A 20,233-nucleotide genomic window follows, 5' to 3' on the forward strand; every position below is an offset into this window, starting at 1 on the left:
CATTGAGTATAATTTGTCTCGTAATCCACATCACAATAGCGTGTCAACTACATGTTGACATCAGCGGTATCCAGCAACAGTCTATGTAGAGCTAACTCTTTGACAATCACCGCAATCAAGTGAAGTAACGACAGTTTCAAGGCTGCCTACGTGGTTCCTGCCATGTGCTCAGGAGAAGCGCAGTGATTCTCCAATCAGCGTTCAGACTGCGGATGGATACATACGGATTTGCAATATTCTTTGTTTACACCAGGTTCGGTTCTCTTGGTGACGGCAGTATAGACCAACTTTTTACCATGAAACAAGCAGTCTACTACAGGTTTTTACACATACAATTTTTAAAATTTACTATAAAACCTTAGCAAAAGTATGTACTATAGCTTTATGCTTACTGTTTATTATTTATGGTAAGACAAAGTAGCATTTAAAGAACATGACTTAATATTTAGGTTGCTTTACCTTACTGAAAAGTTGTGAAAGTGATTGAATATATAAACCTATTTAATTTATCAAATACAAGGCATGTGAAGAGATATTTTTCAGTTTTCCACCAGTTTCCAGAAGAAAAAAAAAGGAAAATTTCAAGATATGGAACAGAATACCTGGCAACACACTTGATCTGCAATGTAGACTATAGCAATATTTTTCAAATTTGTATGAAGATTTCAGTAAGTACAGAGAAGTTACACACCTAGAAGTACCCTCCTGAGAAACTGCCGCAAAGTAGTCCGTACACCTTGAGTCTGTTGAACTGGGCAAAAACGCAAGAAAACAAAATTACTGCCACCTTCCAAGTACAAAGAATTACAGCTACAATTTTAATGGAATTCATCACAGCTTTTCAAGACAATAGACCTGATCTAAACAAATGTTATAAAGATCTTTATTCTAATACACACACAAGTAAGAAACATACCTTCCAGAGGAACACGACAGAGATAGGGAGGGCCAAATGTTTTGACAATGATTAACTTAATTGGTAGACTTCATAGTAATACACAGCTCAATTCAGAACCAGCAATTAATATATTATCAAATAAAACAAAATTAACAAAATTATGAGCCCATGTAGAGACCCTGTATTGCCATAGTGTTCCAATTGGGCTCATCAGCATACAGCTTAAAGAATGATTTGTATGGCCTCCCCAAAATGTTTCTATTTCCTATTATTGGGGGGAGGGGGAGGTGAGGGGGTGGTCATTAAGCTGAAATAGATGCTCTGCACAATAGAATGATCTTAAAACCAGAGTGTAATGGTTTATTACAAATATTTTGAAAAGTAGAGTCTTCAGTAATTTTTCACAAGCCCTACTTCCTACCTGGAAGGATCTCTGAAAAATTTTAAACCAGAGAATAACATGCAGTAAACCCAGTGTGGTTAGAGGACACATAGCAGTTACAAGAACCAGATTTTCAAAATGCATTTAAGTGATTGAGAAATGCCAATTCTAAGAGAAAAGGTATTAGTCATATTTAGGAACTGAATCAAAGTAGATGAGTATATGCTACATATTGATAATTATGTTACAGTTGAGTTGATGGAACAAGGTCAACTTCATTGAAGCAGGTCAATCATGTTGCAATCTATCAATTATCATTAATTATATTTTTACTAGATGGATGAAGGATGGGTGCCCAAGGAGTCAGAGAGTCCGATTCATATCTATGATAAATTAAGTCACAGGAAATAAGACAAAGAGAAAACACTGCAGAAAGCATGAACATGACAAGATGTATTTTGAATTCAGATGAGAAATACAACCTCCAGTGTACAAATTTAGTTTACACACAATATTAAATATTACAACATGGCAAGAAAAGAGGTGGATTACTTAATCTGAATCCTCTTCACCAGTCTCCAATGTGATTCAGCTATGTAACTGTGTGCAAATTCAGAGCAGATGTATCTACAGGCTATATGTGATTTTACATTTTAAAAACAACATTCATCGCTGGGCTGAGTGGCTCAGACGATTGAGGTGCTGGCCTTCTCAGCCCAACTTGGCAGGTACAATCCTGGCTTGGTCGGCTGGTAATTGAAAGTGCTCAAATATGTCAGCCTTGTGTCGGTAGATTTACTGACATGAAAAAAATTGCGGGACAAAATTCTGGCACGTCGGTGTCTCCAAAAATTGTCAAAAAGTAGTTAGTGGGACGTAAATATATTATTATTAGTAAAAATATTAATCAATTCATAACATACTTAAAATAACAATTAAAAGTGTGACTTTTTAATTATTGATTATCCACGGTATTTGGTTGGTGGCAAGGCACAGCGGATAGAGAATAAGGCAAAACACCAGCCAACATTATGAAACAATAATGAAGAAAGGGACTGCTAGATTGAGAAGATAGTGAGAATGCTGCTATTTCTAAAGCCTTAAATTTCATAGTGTTTTTTTCTCCTTATCACAGGCTTTTCGCCTGCAGGTTAATTCAGGCTTGGTTTCTCTCAAAATGTTTGCTCCCGCTCTCCTCCTGACCAGTTTGATGTGATGGATTTCCACTAAGATGATTTTGACAGCGATTTCAAACTGTTTTGTGATTTTTATAAACCAATAGTTTGTAAACTATGAGGTCCACAACCTCACCATGTGCTACTATCATTCATTTCCATCTACATCATTTGTTTTCTCATTCCCTTGTTTCTTAGGTTAACGCAGTTTTTAGTATCTATTATTATTTCAAATTAACACCTGTTTCACTGAATTTTGTCACAATAAGTTGTTTTTTGCTCTGCATATTGATGTAAATATTGTATATTTGTACTAATTTTGTTTCCGTATAGGCTCTCTTTTGTTTGTTTTTTCATTTGCGCTTTCATTATGTTTTTTAGCATTTTTTCAACTCATATTATGTAAATTATTCCAACCCCGCTAATTTTTTTCACTGAAGATGGCTCAAACGAGCCGAAACATGTCTGATCTTGTTTACTCCGTCTAATGACGGAATATATGATGTATTGATTTGGAGGATACTTTCATTTTTCGCCATTGTAAAGTGAAAACCGTCAATACGGAATGATTCTAATATCTTGTAATGGATAGAGAAATTGCGGATAACCCGAAAGAGACTAAAAATGACATGTAAAGATCAAATAAATTTCAGCATAAGAAGTAAGTTTTATTGTACATAAACATAACATGTACAATTTTTAAAATATGTACAGTACAGCAGAAACCTTTGTTCTATGTCTAAATCACTAGAATAGAGAATTGTAAACAAAAAACAATACTGTAGTATTAACAAAAAGTGTTCAGTTATGTCTTTTCAAAAAAAACAGTCACTAGTTTTTGCTGTTGCTTTGGAAAATCCTTTCTTTTAAATTCTATATTGTACTTTACTGAACATGTGTTTTTCTGCCAGATGTGCATCGTAATCTTGTTCCTCGAAATGGTAGGACCAGACACGGGGGTGGCATCACTTTGCACATAGCTAACCATTCCGCTAATGCCGAGTCAAGTTCATTATAAGTGGATTTCTACATTGTTTTTTGTTTCTTCATCCCAGAAGTACTGACCGACACTGATGCAAAGGCCAACAGTTTGTCTTTTTGGTTTAAAACGCCTCATACTGTTGTTTCCCTGATCCTGTAATCCAAAAACATCTGCTTCTCTCAAGCGCCATTTTCTATTTCAGAAATCATTTCAAGTTTTTGTGCAATCGTTAACATAACCTTCTTTCATTATTCAAACATTATTAATTTCAGGAACTAACGAAACACTAAACTTGAGCACTGAAAAAGAAACATAAAACATGACTGACACTAAGCATGCTTACCGACAACTGATACCACTGGCAGGCTGAGAGAATATGTGTATAGAGGGGGAAGGTCAATGAACTTGACAGAATGGATCAATACACTTGCCTGCTCAGGTCATCAAGGTCAGTGATCACAGAATGTAAAAGCCATGACCAAAACAAAAGGGCAAGAGCCTGCCATTCATCCACAAATTTCGAGAAGGCCTTCGTATTACGATGCACAATCAACCTGTCAGTAATTTTCGACCTTTGCATTGTAGGGCCTATTGTATTTTCCCTGTTTTTTGCTTGGATTAAAATGTGTTTTTTTTTTTAGGTATATAATTTAAACAAAATTGTGTGGCACTCGTGGATAATCGGGGCTTTACTGTATTTATATATATTGGGTTATTCAGCTAAGAAGCCCACCTTAAATAACTCTTGAATCGTTACAGATATTGACATCCTGTTTTCACTTTCAGTAACGATACCTAGGGGCTCATAAATCAGACTTGCAATACTTTTTCATGATATCAATATATTCCGAGATAATGGTACTAACTTTTGTTTTCTCTAATGGAACTATGCTGTTTTCTGCACATAACCATAAAAATTACGAATGTTACAGCACCACAATTATTTACAAAATTGGACAAGTACTTCTCAAGAAAAAGTTCTGTATTCAAATGTGCTTCATTTGCCTGCCGGGCTGCCCATTTCGATTCGCGTTACATATGAAACTTAGATAGCTGTCGACATACAGAATTCCTTCACTTTCTTCTCTCAGCTTGGCATTTGCTGTGCTGTACACATAATAAACTGCATGATTTAACACCTTTCATATTGCCATATGTTAACAGGTAATGGAAAAATATATATGTGACGGCTTCTAAGAGACAGCATTATAATCCGGACATGGCATTAAACCACACACGACTGAACGAGCTAGTTGCACGCTACAGGCCAGCTTCCTTGCAGGAGTTGGCAGGTTCGAACATCACCACCGGCACCTCTGATGATTGTTTTCCATAATTTGCCATTTTCACACCAGGCAATTGCTGAGGTTGTACTTTAATTAAGACCATATCCCATCATCACTGAAAACCCACCTGAGTTAATGTGAACACTAGACGGAAAAATACATGGTTGGCATCAGGATGGACATCTGGCCATAAAACTGGGTCAAATCCACATGCGTGATACGGATTACAACCAAGTTGTGGGAAAAATGGCAGAGCAAAGAGGAGAAACATTAATAAACACAAATAAAGCTCTAGGATGAAGGATAGTAGTTAACAATAAACTGAATGTTTGAAAGTAATGGTAGTAGTATTATTTTAACTATTCCAACTGGGCAATCTTAACACTAATCAGAAGGGAAAAAGGAAGTAGTTTGATCCTTCGAAGAATGAACAAACGAAAGAGAACGCTCACGAAAACCATTAAAAATGAAGACTCCCTAGGCCTAGCAAAACTAATACTCTCAGGATTAGAAAAGAACGAGGGTTGACCAAGGGAAGTCGGATAGGAAAGGAAACCCACTCCATATCTGCTTTTCCTTTACCTGTTACCCACGACAATTTGGGATGTAAGGAGTCCTACTCAAATGTCAAATCTGCCACGTGGTGCACCCTGCTTTAGACTGAGGTTCTGGCGACCGAATGACTTCCGGATAAGGAGTCCCCTTCTATCATGCCAATGGCTCTGTAGAGAGGTAGATGTGCTGATAGAGGATGGGACACTCTCTTTCCCTTAGGGTGGGAAACTACCCCTAAAGGCAGATGAATTCATTGTGGTCAATGGCATAGAAAGTCCTGAAGTTCATTAATTTTATCTAATTTTGTCTATCATTTATTCAGGTTAACTTCATGGACACTGCAATGAATTATGAATTTGTACCAGCTACAAAGTAAGAATGTGTCACAAGGAGCTTCCATACTGCACAATCCTGCTCCTGTTGCAACCCCCTGATCGCTGCAGGACTTGTTGCACTGGTACCGATCTTCGGAAGACGCCTGTGCGTGATATCTTTTAATGTGGGATTGCTGCTGCACATCAACAATCACACGATCCTTGACAGATTCCCATTCTTTACCCAGTGTCAGTTTTAACCATATTTTCATGTGCCGTCCTGACAATGTCAAACAGCATTTCAGCATGATTTGAACAAGCACTACAGGAACATTTCATTTTATTTACGTTGGTTGATGTGGAAACACCATCTAGCAGTTCTGCGTCAGCTGGTGGTTATTTACAGTGGCGTCCAGTGGCTAGACAAACTGGCACGTAGGCGACGAATGACTCCCGGAATTAGTCCCCTTCTATCATGTCAGTGGCTCTGTAGAGGGGCAGACGTGCTGATAAGAGGATGGGGCACTCTCTTGCCCTTGGGGTGGGAAACTACCCCTAAAGGCGGATGAACTAATTGTGGTCAAGAAAGAGTTTGGATGATGAGCATAATCCAGATGCTAAGAATTTAGAGCCTAATTTATTTTACAAATTTTACACATAGCTCATCCCAGATTTTAATGTCAATTGTGTGTTTACCAACAAGTAAGAACACGTTTATGCGATGACACGATTCCAAAACCGGCCAAACTGATGTTTAACAGCTATTTCATACCAATATTGACCTATGGTATTGAAGCGTGTACCCTCACAATAAGAGATTCATCAAGACTGCAAGCACCAGCGATGAAATTTCTTAGATCCACCATCCAGAAGACCAAGATAGACAAGTTAAGAAATGAGGAGGTAAGGAAAGAAGCCGAAATAAAGACATCCCTATTAGACCGAATTGGTACATCCAGACTACGGTGGTATGGGCATTTGATGAGGATGGAGCCTACAAGAAAAGTCAGAATAAATTCTGGAAAGGCAGGTAGAGGGGAAAAGACCTGCAGGAAGACCTAAAACCCAACGGATGGACATGATCAAGGTTGATCTAGTTGCCAGTGGATAATATTCTAGATAACAAGTTGTATATGGACAGGAAGAAGTGGAAAAGGCTCATTAACTGTACCCGGGAAACTGGAACTGTACAATGATGATGATGACGATGTGTGTTTGTACATTGTTTTTATATCAATTGTGTGCCTGTACATTTGTTTAGTTATTACACGTATTACATTAAGGCTGATGATGGCCAGCCAAGGCCGAAACTAGTCCCTAGTTTAGTAATGTTGTAACTGTCCAGGCTTCTCCAGCCCTACTAATTTAATATAATATCATTTTACGCGATATCATTTGATATCAAGTTTATCCGCTATCGGCAATTATTTGTAGTAACATATTTATTCAACGTCAATCATTTGTAATCAAGGCTTTTTGGAATCATATTGTATATATGATAACATCGTTTTATTATTTAAATTATTATATTATGTAGGATAAGAATTCATTATGTTGTAAATACGGTCAATATGTTGAGACATAGTCGTTTTCATTTCATCTCATATTTGTGTATACGGAGGGTTATTCTTGAAGCTTGGGATTTTGCGTGAGTCATGGGTTTATTTTATGACTAAGGCTAGTAAACAGCGACCCGTACGCGAGGCTTGCAAGCTGGTCAGCTATATCATCGCCACGCCTTCTGGACTTGTCGAGGAAGAAGGGAAGGGGAGTTGATGCTTCAATCTATCGAATCAGATACTTCGTTGGATATGAGTTTTGAGATTGAACTGTTACCAAGAGTGGGGGTGAGCCCGGATATATACTGATTCTCAACACGAGAACGAGAGCTTAGAACCTTACAACCTAACTACGGATACTCCATCACTAGTACTTCTACTGTGAACATCTACTTTGAACGACGCGATTTGATATTTGAAACAGTGTGTGGTCGCTCCGCGACATAGTTATTTTTATACAATGTGTTATCGCTTCGATACAGTACTTAGATTCGGTTATGTTATCGGATCTACGAGAAACGAAACAAGCTTATGGCTTGTGTGATATTCAGTAAATATTGTGGACGAAGAACTATGTTTAGTTCAAGTCTACGGAATTTTGGTACAAGTCTGTACCGTATAAATAGTATAGCTCAGTTGGATTGAGATTTCTACTAATATGGAAAAATTCATATCTCTGAATTTTCTCCTCATACGATCAACGCTGATCAGTTATTACAAGTATAGGGCCAATGTCTAATTTAAAGACTAGGCATGTAGGGAGTGCTAGTCCAGATAGCCCGTACCATATCAGAGAAGGAAGGATGTCCATGGAGCAAAGTCTACATCGAGAAGAAGAGAACGAGTAACCACGGAAACCAGATGACTTCAACGGAAGCTGCAATTGGTGAGCTTCAATTAGATAAAGCAAGCAATAGTAAATTCAGTAAATTATAAATTCCTCCACGCTTTAAGGAAACTTTTCCGATTCATCTCATTTTTTTGTATAATAAATTAATTTGTATTTTATATTGCGTTAATTTTCTTTCTTAAGCGATACTTAAAGGTTAATTATTTACAATCCTACCCCTGTGATCTAAGTATAAGTCTCTATGCTAGTAAATATAAATTTTGGTTTACAGTTTTATTTAAAACTGAAACCATGGCGCCCAAACATTACATAGAGAAATGGGGAACCATGGAATGTTAATTGTTTCTATTTGCGTGGCAATTTGCGGGCAAGCCACAAATAGTTTATTTGATATTCATGTGTCCCAAGATAATAACTTTCATCTCCCCAAGTGTTGTGACGAGGTGGAACAGTTACAATGTAATTCAAAAATATTGCATATTATAGTATTGAAAAGGTGGACCATTATGACATTTAATAATTATTATTGTGATCACAATTCAATACAGATAAAAACCATGAAGTTTATATCGTATGATTATGAAGCCAACCAGGCAAAACAGAGTCTACTTATATTTAGGTCTTAAAGTCAAAATACAGTAGCTAAATTGGGGAAAGACATCGAATTTCTCAAACATCAACAATTAGAAACCCAACTTCCTTAAAAGTAAGTTTAAGGATCATGGTTCGTCTTTTCAAATTGCTAAAACCGAAACTAGAGCAAATAAGATTTGACTGAGAGAGGAAATTTTTTTTTTGTACAAGTCCTTTTTTAACCATAGACTATATGAGACTCACTTCGAAACTACGAGTTTACTTTTGGATGCTCACTGGAAACTATTTCAAGCCCAAGTTGACAATAGATTATTTATTGTATTATCAAGGAAATAACAAACCCTAGAGAAAAAGCCGCATACGTTAATGAACTCTAAACTCAACAATAACTATGCTAAAGAAACCAATAAAAACACTAGGCCTAACATGCCCAACCAATTTCACCCTCCGATCATAAATCTGTCCACGGTACGATTGAATGAAGATGAAAGTTCCATTTTAGCCAGGGGTCCTATATACAACTGGGATAATTTTAACACTCTGAACACAGCCATCACTACAACAGTAGAAGCAGAATTAGCCATTAGCAAATTGCCAGCAGATAATCAAGACGAAGTAAGAATTGAAGTAAAAAAAAAAATTAAATTCCATTCTTAACCCAAAAAGCAACATTAACTCCCGCAATTCATCCCCTACTAATGACAACAATAGCTACAAGGATTCGATACTCATACAAAAGCAAATACATGCTCTCAAAAAGAAAATCAGTGATGATAATCTTATAATTACGAAAGCAGGCAAAGGTACATAATGGATAAAAACGAATATGTAAGCCAAGCAAATAAATTTTTTAAAGATAGCTCATTCTCTACACTAAAGAAGGACCCTACCCCAACATCAACTTAAGCAGACCCTCAAGAATACTTTGTATTTATTGAAAGATCAAGAAAAACTAAGTATGAACCCAGGTTTACCCACTGTCAAAGCCCTCCCCAAGATACACAAAACCAGCGCCCCCATTCGCCCAATCATTAACTATAATACCAATATAAATGGTCTGTTATTGGACATCATAAAATTTCCAGTTAACTCATTCCTGGCTGCCAGCATTTCGCCCCCCCACATCCTTCGGCCCCACCTTAATTCTCCCCCACTCTCCTTTCCACTGGGCTCATCAGTTGGTACCTAGCAAACCTATCAAGACGCATGGCTAGTGCTTACCGTGGAGGCCACTGCGTAGGCCAATTGTAGCCACCGGCAGTACCAGTGCACTATGACAGACTTTGTCTCACTACCAAAAATTGATGCCTGCTTGGCCATCAGATGGTATGGAGGTTGATTCCCATAGGGAACCACCCAAACAGTCACTATAATCCATCAAGATTCTTCACACCCCGGGCAACAGCATGGTGTACCAAGCCTTCAATTTTCCAATGTCTAAAAGAGATCTCAAAAATTTGTTGAACACCATTCGTAATATAGCTAAATCTAATGGATACAACAGTTTCTTTATGGAAAGAATAAGCAATAAATATAAATATTGCCCCTCTACCATTTTGAAAAAAGATAAACAAACCAACTCCTCCCTTTCTATATTTATGTTCAATGAACAAATTTACAAAGACACCAACATCTTTAAAAAGCACGATGTAAAAATAGTTTTCAAAACCAACCATAGGAATGCACAAGTCTTACATAATGCCACATCCATAAACAAGTTCAATAGTTTTTAAAAATCAGGAGTATATAGGATTATTTGCAACAGTTTTAATTCTTCTTACGTCGGACAGACTGGGAGGAACTTCAATATAAGGTACTCGGAACACGTCAATGCCCTGAAGTACAATAAATTTTCAGCTGTAGGACAGCATATGCATGACTATAATCACAAATTCACAGACATAAAACAAGATATGAAAATTCTCAAAATCATCAACAAATGACCCCTCCTTAAAGCAGCTTCATACATATAGATCAATATTTTAACCCAAATCATAATCTTAATGACATTTCAGAAAAGCCAAATATCCTATTTGACCTTCTAATTCCCATTTTTAGAAATGTCAAACCAACAAGTCATAACTCAGTTTTTTATACTATTCACAGCACTTTTCCTCAACAGCAATCTGTTTTCCCACATCCTTCGGCCCCACCTTAATTCTCCCCCACTCTCCTTTCCGCGACCTCTTCCCTTGCCCCACCGCTTCCTTTTCCTTTGAATCTCACAACCGTTAGTATGAGGCACACAACAATAGGCCACGCACCACATGTCGCAACGAGAGGTAAGTCTCATCTAACCTATGCCATTTTGACTAACATACTCCCTCCTCGCAAAAAAAAAAAAAAGAGAATGTGTCAGTTTTAACCATATGTTCATGTACCATCCTGACAATGTCAAACAGCTTTTCAGCATGATTTGAACAAGCACTACGGGAACATTTCATTTTATTTACGTTAGTTGATGTGGAAACACCATCTAGCAGTTCTGCGTCAGCTGGTGGTTATTTACAGTGGCGACCAGTGGCTTGCATACTGCTAATACCACTCAAGTAGATTTGGTGATTGATGATCTGACTACAGAATCAACATTTACCAGTTCCTGTTTTGCAATTGAAATTGTTATGATTAGCAGTGACGGAACTAACAATTCTATGAATATTAATGCAAGAAAGTTTGTATGATGAGCATACTCCAGATTCTAAGAATTTAGAGCCTAAATATTTTTCAAATATTACACAGTTCATCCCAGATTTTAATGCAAATTGTGTATTTGTACATTTGTTTAGTTATTAGATGTATTACATTAAGCCCGCTGTCACACAGGGCATCGAACGATCAAGAGCGACCAACTGGCATCGAGTACTAACGACTAAATTCATTTACCTTGTCACACTGCTCATCGATCGAGAGGGATCGACTGCACGGAAACAGCTGATACTCCCGCCCAGTACCGTACAGGCTATAGATGTATTCATATTCACGAGAGAAAAAGAATGTGTTGTGAAAGCGATAATTCGGGTGGAAATATGATTCTAACCTATGAATATATTAGGAGAAAGGAAAGAACCAGACGATCGCAGTGGACAAGGTAAAGAGCCATGGAGAATTCCACCAAAGTGTGCCTTCGTTGCGGAATGACGAAGAAAAATTCAGGAACTAGTACCGAATGCCCATCAATAATTACGGTATAAGGAATTAGAGGAAAAAATGAAGTCAGTAATAAACATCAGGCAAACAAATTACAGGAAAAGTATAAGTTCTGAGGAAAGGCTGACACTATCGTTAAATTCAATATTCACAACGATTTTTTTAGGTTTAAAGTCAAAAGTGATGTTCACCTTCGAAACAACTACTGTATGTCCGTGGCAAAATATATCAAATAAAAGATTAGTGGCATTCTGCAGGATTCTAATAAAGTATTGATAAAAAGGACTGAAAACTGTTATGTAGGCTACATCAATTTGAATTCATAATTTGAAGGTGCTACCATCAACAGTGGAAATATATTTATTTAGGCCTACAGGTTTCTGGACATCGGTGACTCATACAGATTTAGGATTGCTCACAATACATCAGTGGATTTGTTCCCATTATATGATGCCATTCATAGAGCACTACAGCCAGAATTCTTGACAGGGTAAAAATTCCAACAAAAGCCTCACAAAAGTGGCTCATTGTATTTCAAATATTAAGACTGATACCATTTATGCTTATTTGTTTTAATGATGCTGGATCCTGGAGCATAATTACTGTCTTTTCAAATGATATTTTGAGGTGTTTATTAGATGGAGGTTAACATTTTTTTTTTTTTCATACCACTTGGTGAGATCCCACCTACCAAAATAATAGACATATCAAGAAATGCTTCCAGTCAAAATTTACATTACCTAATGTAGAAATAGTGTGTCAAGTTTCATTACAATCCTGTAAATAATTTTGAAAGAAAGAAAAATGCACATATGCTCTGAATATTGTGAAAATGATAAAAGCAATGGAGTTCCTTACATTATTTCTCTCCCTCATGATCCTCTGCAAATCTCTTGTTGCCTCTCCTCTTCTTTGTTATTGTGCCATGTTCAGAATAGTATCATATTGCTTTCTTGACAAGCATGTTGCTGAATTTCTGTAGGTCTACTGCGTTTTGTGCAAAGAATCCAGGTCCATATCCAAACTTTGCAAGAATGACAATCCTGTTTTAATTTATATCATTGAAGACTACAGCAGCTTCGAAAGCAGCTAATTTTACCAAATGGCCGTGAAGAAAGGTTGTCTATGGACATCTCTTCCAAAGTAAATTCTCTTTAGGATTCTGTGTATTCACATATGTGTACATTTCTTGAGGAGTTCAGGTGAGGCTAGTGCTCTGTACACTAGCTTAATAACTATAGGAAAAGCTTCTGGAATATTGTTCTAATAAGTACGTTGGCAGTGTAATAGACTGATACTTGTCAAAACTACATGTAAATTACACACAAGGTCTTGTTTATTATCCTCATCACTAAGCATAAAGTACTGTCTCCCCAAACTTTGCACTGGCAAGCTGATCTAATTGCTCACTTGGCAATAATAAGCCAATTAATATAAATCCTGCACTTCCATCCAAGTTACTGGTAAACTCCTTGGTAGAGAGTAACAACTTTTTCCGCAAAGGTCTGGTAGGACTCTCTTTCTTACCTCAATGTTGATTTTGCCTTTCTGTGTATTGTTCATATGTAACTTCTTTACTGATATGAACATGACCAAGCCTATCTATCCATCCTGAAATACTTTCCTTATGTATCAGTTCAAGGAAAATGAAAACTTTGCCTTCAATTTCACCAAAAATGAGAACCAACCACTGCAAAAAATAATAGGTGCTAATAACAAGCACCTTGCCTTCTATTTTTAGAAGTGAAGAGTATGCCTTTCTAACAACTAAATAGACTACTATTGCCGTCTACAGTAAAATGTTATTTAGGCCTCAGGTGGTAAATGATTTAATTTTGCTATATCTTACATTGCCTGTCAAAACTGTTTGTAAATACCAATTATATAAATGAATGTTTGACAGAGTAGGGTGTATGGGCCTTGTAAGATCTTGGATTGACTTACAGGGTAATTAATCTACTCAACCTGTTATTACAAGCATGTAACTGTCATATGAATATATTTTTTATAAATAATGTACATATTCTGCCATCATATCCCCTTAATATCACATCACACAAAATACAGTTTTTTATGTTGTAGATTAAAATCTACAAAACTTTGGTGGAAACATCCGTCAAAATAGTTACAAATGAATTTTTCATCTTTGTTTTTCATTGTTTATATTGATCTACAGCACAAGAAACAAAATAATCAGTCTACCTTGATGCCCTCTGTAGGCCTATATGTTATTAATAAATTATAAGTACAGTAACAGACATGAAAGTAGTGATCGCTGATGCAGACAGGTACAATGGCAGGAGAGTACTTGGAATGAGGAGATAAAGGCTACCTAAGTTATAAGGTGGCAGGGAGGGATTCTGTCAGGTATAACTGTAGTAAGAATTTTGTCCTATGCAAACAACTTGGTCTATTGAAACTGTGCAATCTAATATTAATGGATCTACAGTACAAGAAATAAAATAATCAGTCTACCTTGATGCCCTCTGTAGGCCTATATGTTATTAATAAATTATAAGTACGGTAACAGACATGAAAGTAGTGATTGCTGGTGCAGACAGGTACAATGGCAGGAGAGTACTTGGAATGAGGAGATAAAGGCTACCTAAGTTACAAAGTTATAAGGTGGCAGGGAGGGATTCTGTCAGGTATAACTGTAGTAAGAATTTTGTCCTATGCAAACAACTTGGTCTATTGAAACTGTGCAATCTAATATTAATGGATCTACAGCACAAGAAATAAAATAAGCAGTCTACCTTGATGCCCTCTGTAGGCCTATATGTTATTAATAAATTATAAGTACGGTAACAGACATGAAAGTAGTGATTGCTGGTGCAGACAGGTACAATGGCAGGAGAGTACTTGGAATGAGGAGATAAAATAGAACTGAATGTCAGGTTGAGAATACAAAACTGGAACAGGTAGATAATTTAAAATAGGTATTTAGGATGTGTATTCTCGCAGGACGGCAGTATAGCAAGCAACATTGAACACAGATGCAGTAAACCCAATGCAATGAGCTTGCAGTTGTGATCAACAGTATTCTGTAAGAAGGCAGTCAGCTCCTGGACAAAACTACTAATGTCCTTACACTGGTCTGGTTTCAGACCACCTGTGCTGTACAAACCTAGTGCAATGAGTTTGCAGTTGCGATCAACAGTATACCGTAAGAAGGAAGTCTCAATACGCTGGTCTGGTTTCAGACCACCTGTGCTGTACAAACCTAGTGCAATGAGTTTGCAGTTGTGATCAACAGTATACCATAAGAAGGAAGTCAGCTCTTGGACAGAACTATCAATACGCTGGTCTGGTTTCAGACCACCTGTGCTTTACAACTGCTTACTACATACACACAGAAAGGACCTACTACATGTATTTCAAAAACTCCTTTCCTTGTAAACCATACCTGTTCTACCACATAAAATATACAAATTAAGATGTTGTAATAATGCTAATAATTAATAAAAATTGGAGTTAAGGTTCTTTCCCATCAGGTCCTAATACACATAACTCACTGAGTATTCCAATAAATATTGATAGATAAGTATAACAAAAAATGATTTAATTTAAAAAGTAGAACATTTCTCAAGAACATAAATTTTATTAGATTCTTTCTTGGTCTAACACTGTATACAACAGTTTCTGAATTTTAACTTTGAAAACCCTTCGACCTAGTTCACTCATTCTTTCCATGTCATCATGAAGACACTAAAAATAACATTGATTATATTTTCTTTTCAGTTTTCAGTATCTTTTCTAAATATTCACTTAACACATCACTGTCACTTTCACATTTCTGTTTCTTTTATTTTTAACTGCTGGCAAAGCTGTTTGTAGAAGCAGAAGCCACTGGACTGGAAGTTGAAGTCCCTTCAGTAATTTCTGAACTGTAGGAGTTAAACCCCTCCAACACAAATTATTTCTGCTTCCTCCTCCTATATTTCAGCTTGGTGAAAAGGCTCTCATACACCAGGTGCCACTTCCATAGATGTGTTTGTTATAGAACTGAAAAAATGAACAACATATTAATGCAATTCTTCTAAATTGGAGCTACATTTTAGTCTGGACACAAGCCTTCTGTTTAAGAAATTGTTACTTTCAATAATTATTTTAGTAAGATGATTGCTAGGTTAGATTATATTATATTACTTTCAGTTATATTTGATAAATTAATGAACAGATGGGTGGAACTTATGGCCTACAGACTGAATCTTCCCCTCACTCTTTCACAACTAGAACACTGGTCTGTAATGTAGGCCTACTTTTAAAAATAAATATTACAGAATTGTACCTTCTTCCAGCAATGAAGAGTTCCAGAAAGTTGAGGGCATTGAAGTAGACCCATTTTATGTTTTCTGTACAGCAGAACCTGGGAGGAGAGGGAGGATGTTATCTCTCCAAGTTCGATATCCAGCCCTCCGAATTTGCCATGTTTTGGCACAACTTTTTCCTGAAACAATGAATCAGAATATTGTGACAAAGAAAATATACATGTAGTAGGCCTACTTATGGCATAGGCCTACACTTATTTGTCATTAAAGCAAACAATGGTATTCATTTCATTAGGTACGAGATGGAGGTTAGGAAAGCACTGCTTATGTTTTCCAAACATTTCTTCAATTAAGTTACAAGAATGATAATTACTACTTCTCCTAGTGTAACTCATTTTACCACTCTATTCCGTATAATGTACTTTATCAATAAATAATCTAAGATAACACTATTCATAAGATAATCGTAATAAATCTAATAATTACTTACCAGTTTTTGTCCCAATTCTCCACACTATAGAATGCCATACAAAATTCACGGTCTCCCTATTACTATATCCAGGGAGTCTAGGATTATACACCACTTTGTTTTCATACACTAAGCAAATTAATGTTTCGATTTCATCAACAGATGACTATGTTGCGTCCGCCATTATCGAACGACTGCGACTGAAAAACGGACACGTTTGTTTTTACAAACCAGTCGATCTTCATCGCTCGTAGTTGATCGCTGACGATCGATGCTGTGTGACTGGTGCCACTGCCCTCTGTAGGTTTGTTTTCTTAGTCGGTCGATCGCAGTCGTTCGATCGAGCCTGTGTGACAGCCCCCTAAGGCTGATGATCGCCGGTCAAGGCCAAAACTAGTCTCTAGTAATGTAATTAAAAAACATTGCATATTATAATAATGAAAAGGTGGACCATTACAACATTAAATTAATAATTATTATTGTAAGGATGGCAACTCTAATGGAACTCTCCTACTCACCAAGTGCTCGGAACATGATCTGGTTATCAACAACATCCTATTCCGACAGAAAGATAAGTTTGAGACATCTTGGCAGCACCCAAGGTCAAAACACTGGTATCTAATAGATTATGACACTATGCATGCCTGAGACCAGCGCGATAACTTAATCGCAAGGGCCCTGACTAGCGCTGACCGATTACAGACTGATATGATCTGTGATGGCCCTGCTTGTTCACGAACAACGAAGAAAACAGAAAAGCTCACTAGGCATAAGCTGTATGCTGATTGTCTGAACGACGACACTAAAACCAAATTCCACGAACTCCTGAAAGATAATCTTCCTAGAACATATCCTAATGGCATCGAAAAACTTTGGTCAACATTCAAGTAGGCGGTGCTATCATTCTGTGAAGAATCTGTCGCTTACATCAATAAAAGATCACTAGCTAGGCTGTGAATCTTCATTTTTATGTTGTCAGTGAGATGACCACGAAATGCATCAATACAAAGCATTGGTGGTAGTTTGGAAAGCCTACCAGGACGGAGTTCCCATTTGTTTCGGAGCCAGTCAAGCATTTAAGTTCCAGTCGTCCGTCCCTTCTTTTGATTTTGAACAATGAAATCATCAAAGAATAGTTTTCCATTTTTAGGGGGTTTTGAGGCTTCTTTTGCGCTTGAAAATTTAGAAAGGGGGAAGTTTGTGCCCATCTACTGTGATAGCCAGCATTACAGTTATGCATTGTTTTTCACACCATGATGTTTTGATGGCAAATTCTTTTGTCCTTTTCTCAACAATCATGAATTTATGTGGCACATCAAACCAAATTGGCATTATCAACAGTGTTGCCTATTTGGTCCATCAAATTTGTTTTATCTTTCCAAAGTGTGATGACATGTTGTTTGAGACATCAGTCCATAGACTGGTTTGATGCAGCCTTCCATGCCACCCTATTCTGTGACAACCTTTTCATTTTGACGTAACTATTGCATTCTACATCTGCTCTAATCTCCTTGTCATATTCATACCTTGGTCTATCCCTATCGTTCTTACCACCTACACTTCCTTCAAATATCAACTGAAGAATTTCTGGGTGTCTTAAGATGTATCCTATCATTCTATCTCTTCTTCTCGTCAAATTTAGCCAAATCAATCTCCTCTCACAGATTCGATTCAGTACCTCTCCATTCATGATTCGAACTATCCATGTCACCTTCAGCATTTTTCTGTAACACCACATTTCAAAAGCTTCTATACTCTTTCTTTCCGAGCTTCACTTCCATACAATGCCACGCTCCAGATGAAACTCCTCAGAAACATCTTTCTAATTCCTATACCAATGTTTGAAGTGAACAAATTTCTTTTCTTAAGAAAGCTCTTCCTTGCTTGGGCTAGTCTGCATTTTATGTCCTCCTTACTTCTGCCAACGTTAGTTATTTTACTACCCAAGTAACAATATTCATCTACTTCCTTTAAGACTTCATTTCCTAATCTAATATTTCCCGCATCACCTGTCTTTGTTCAACTGCACTCCATTACTTTTGTTTTGGACTTATTTATTTTCATCTTGTACTCTTTACCAAAGACTTTGTCCATACCATTCAGCAGCTTCTCGAGATCTCCTGCAGTCTCACGTAAAATAACAATATCATCAGCAAATCTCAGGGTCTTGATTTCCTCTCCTTGGATTGTGATTCCCTTTCCAAATTCATCTTTGATTTCCTTTACTGCCTGCTCTATGTAAACATTGAAAAGGAGGGGGGACAAACTGCAGCCTTGCCTCACTCCTTTCCGGATTGCTGCTTCTTTTTCAAAGCCCTCGATTCTTATCACTGCAGACTGATTTTTGTACAGATTGTAGATAATTCTGCGTTCTCGGTATCTGATCCCAATCACCTTCAGAATCTTTATAGCCGGGTCCAATCAACATTATCGAATGTCTTTTCTAGATCTACGAATGCCATTTACGTGGGCTAGTCCTTCTTAATTCGATCCTCGAGGATAAGATGTAAAGTCAGGATCGCTTCACGTTCCTACATTTCTTTTGAAACCAAACTGATCTTCTCGCAACTCATTTTCAACTTGTCTTGCCATTCTTCTGTAAATAATACGTGTTAGAATTTTGCAGGCATGAGATACTAAACTAATGGTGCGGTAGTTTTTACACTTGTCAGCACTGGCTTTCTTGGGAATAGGTATAACAACATTCTGCTGAAATTGGATGGCACTTCTCCTGTCTCATACATCTTACATACTAAGGGCCGGTTCGACCATCTGCTGGAAAAATGGCTGGCAGCTGCCCGGGAGGTAAACTACCTGCGGGTGTAAATCAGCTGGTACTTTGGCTTGCGTGTAACCGCTTCTGTGCAAGCACTAGGTAGCTACCCGGAGATAGACACCTATATACGGAGTTGGCTAGATTGATTTTCAGCGACTTCTTGCTTTCAACTGTGGTGCTATCGCCAAATGTATGAAGCTCATTTTGATTGTCTTATTTTCCTGTGCTTGCATCTGCTGATTATCACCAAATAGCCTAATAAGGGGAGCGTTTTAAGTGTTATGGACAATGATTTATGTCAAGCTTTCGTGATTTGAATCTATGAGCTTCAAAATCAATACCTAATTGGGATTAAAATGTCGAGATTACATTTTCTTATTATTCTCGTAGTAGATTGGTCAAGTTGCTCGCTTCGTAATAGAAGGTACCCAGGTTTACATCGTCTTTCTAACTTACATTTAAAAATTTATTTTCATTCCCTGCATATAACTATATACACACACATCTTCCTTACGGACTTATTGCCTTTGAGTATTCTATCTGCAGGCTTCTGTGAATTGATTAACACGTTGACGGCGGCGTATTGTTTTCCGAGTTTATTCATTAAGAACAAAATGAAAAATCAGAGATACTTGAACTCTAATGGATATATCACATACTATTACCAGAGGTGCCAACTTTGAAGTGGATTATCAGTAATCGCCCTCCGAACCCGAGAAAAATTTCGAGTTAAGTCCAAAGCATACTCCTTCCTTCTTGATAATGACACCCCGTTCGCCCTTCCCTCTAGCAATCTATCCAAAAGTATATCATATTACACAATACCATTTGCACACAACCTGTTGGTTCTGTGATAAAACATTCCTTGTAGCTTGTTTCTCACGCGGCAGCTGCTTTTCAGTGTAGTTTTTCTTGAAGCATCCTTCCGACTGTGATGACATTTTCGTGCAGATGTGCTTAATGTAGGCCTCACTT

At 37.3% G+C, this 20,233-nt stretch overlaps 1 protein-coding gene and 1 long non-coding RNA gene across 5 annotated transcripts in view; both read right to left on the reverse strand.

Moving 5' to 3' along the window:
- The window catches only part of Secp43 (tRNA Selenocysteine associated protein), a 135,237-nt gene that overhangs the window by 72,422 nt on the left and 42,582 nt on the right, over positions 1–20,233 (reverse strand). For 3 of the 4 annotated variants that reach the window (XM_067147784.2, XM_067147781.2, XM_067147782.2), the window contains one exon: positions 692–751. The exons of the other annotated variant lie outside the window; for it this stretch is intronic. In XM_067147784.2, the coding sequence (XP_067003885.1) occupies positions 692–751 (60 nt within the window). The remainder of the gene's footprint in view (positions 1–691; positions 752–20,233) is intronic. 4 annotated transcript variants of the gene reach the window in all.
- Positions 15,288–16,838, reverse strand: LOC137500934 (uncharacterized). The gene is made up of 3 exons (XR_011018289.1): positions 16,504–16,838; positions 16,034–16,192; positions 15,288–15,747 (listed from the first exon to the last, which is right to left on the reverse strand). It is a non-coding gene; the product is annotated as an uncharacterized lncRNA (long non-coding RNA).

This window comes from Anabrus simplex, chromosome 5 (genome assembly GCF_040414725.1).
Source record: "Anabrus simplex isolate iqAnaSimp1 chromosome 5, ASM4041472v1, whole genome shotgun sequence".
Taxonomy (NCBI): Eukaryota; Metazoa; Arthropoda; class Insecta; order Orthoptera; family Tettigoniidae; genus Anabrus; species Anabrus simplex.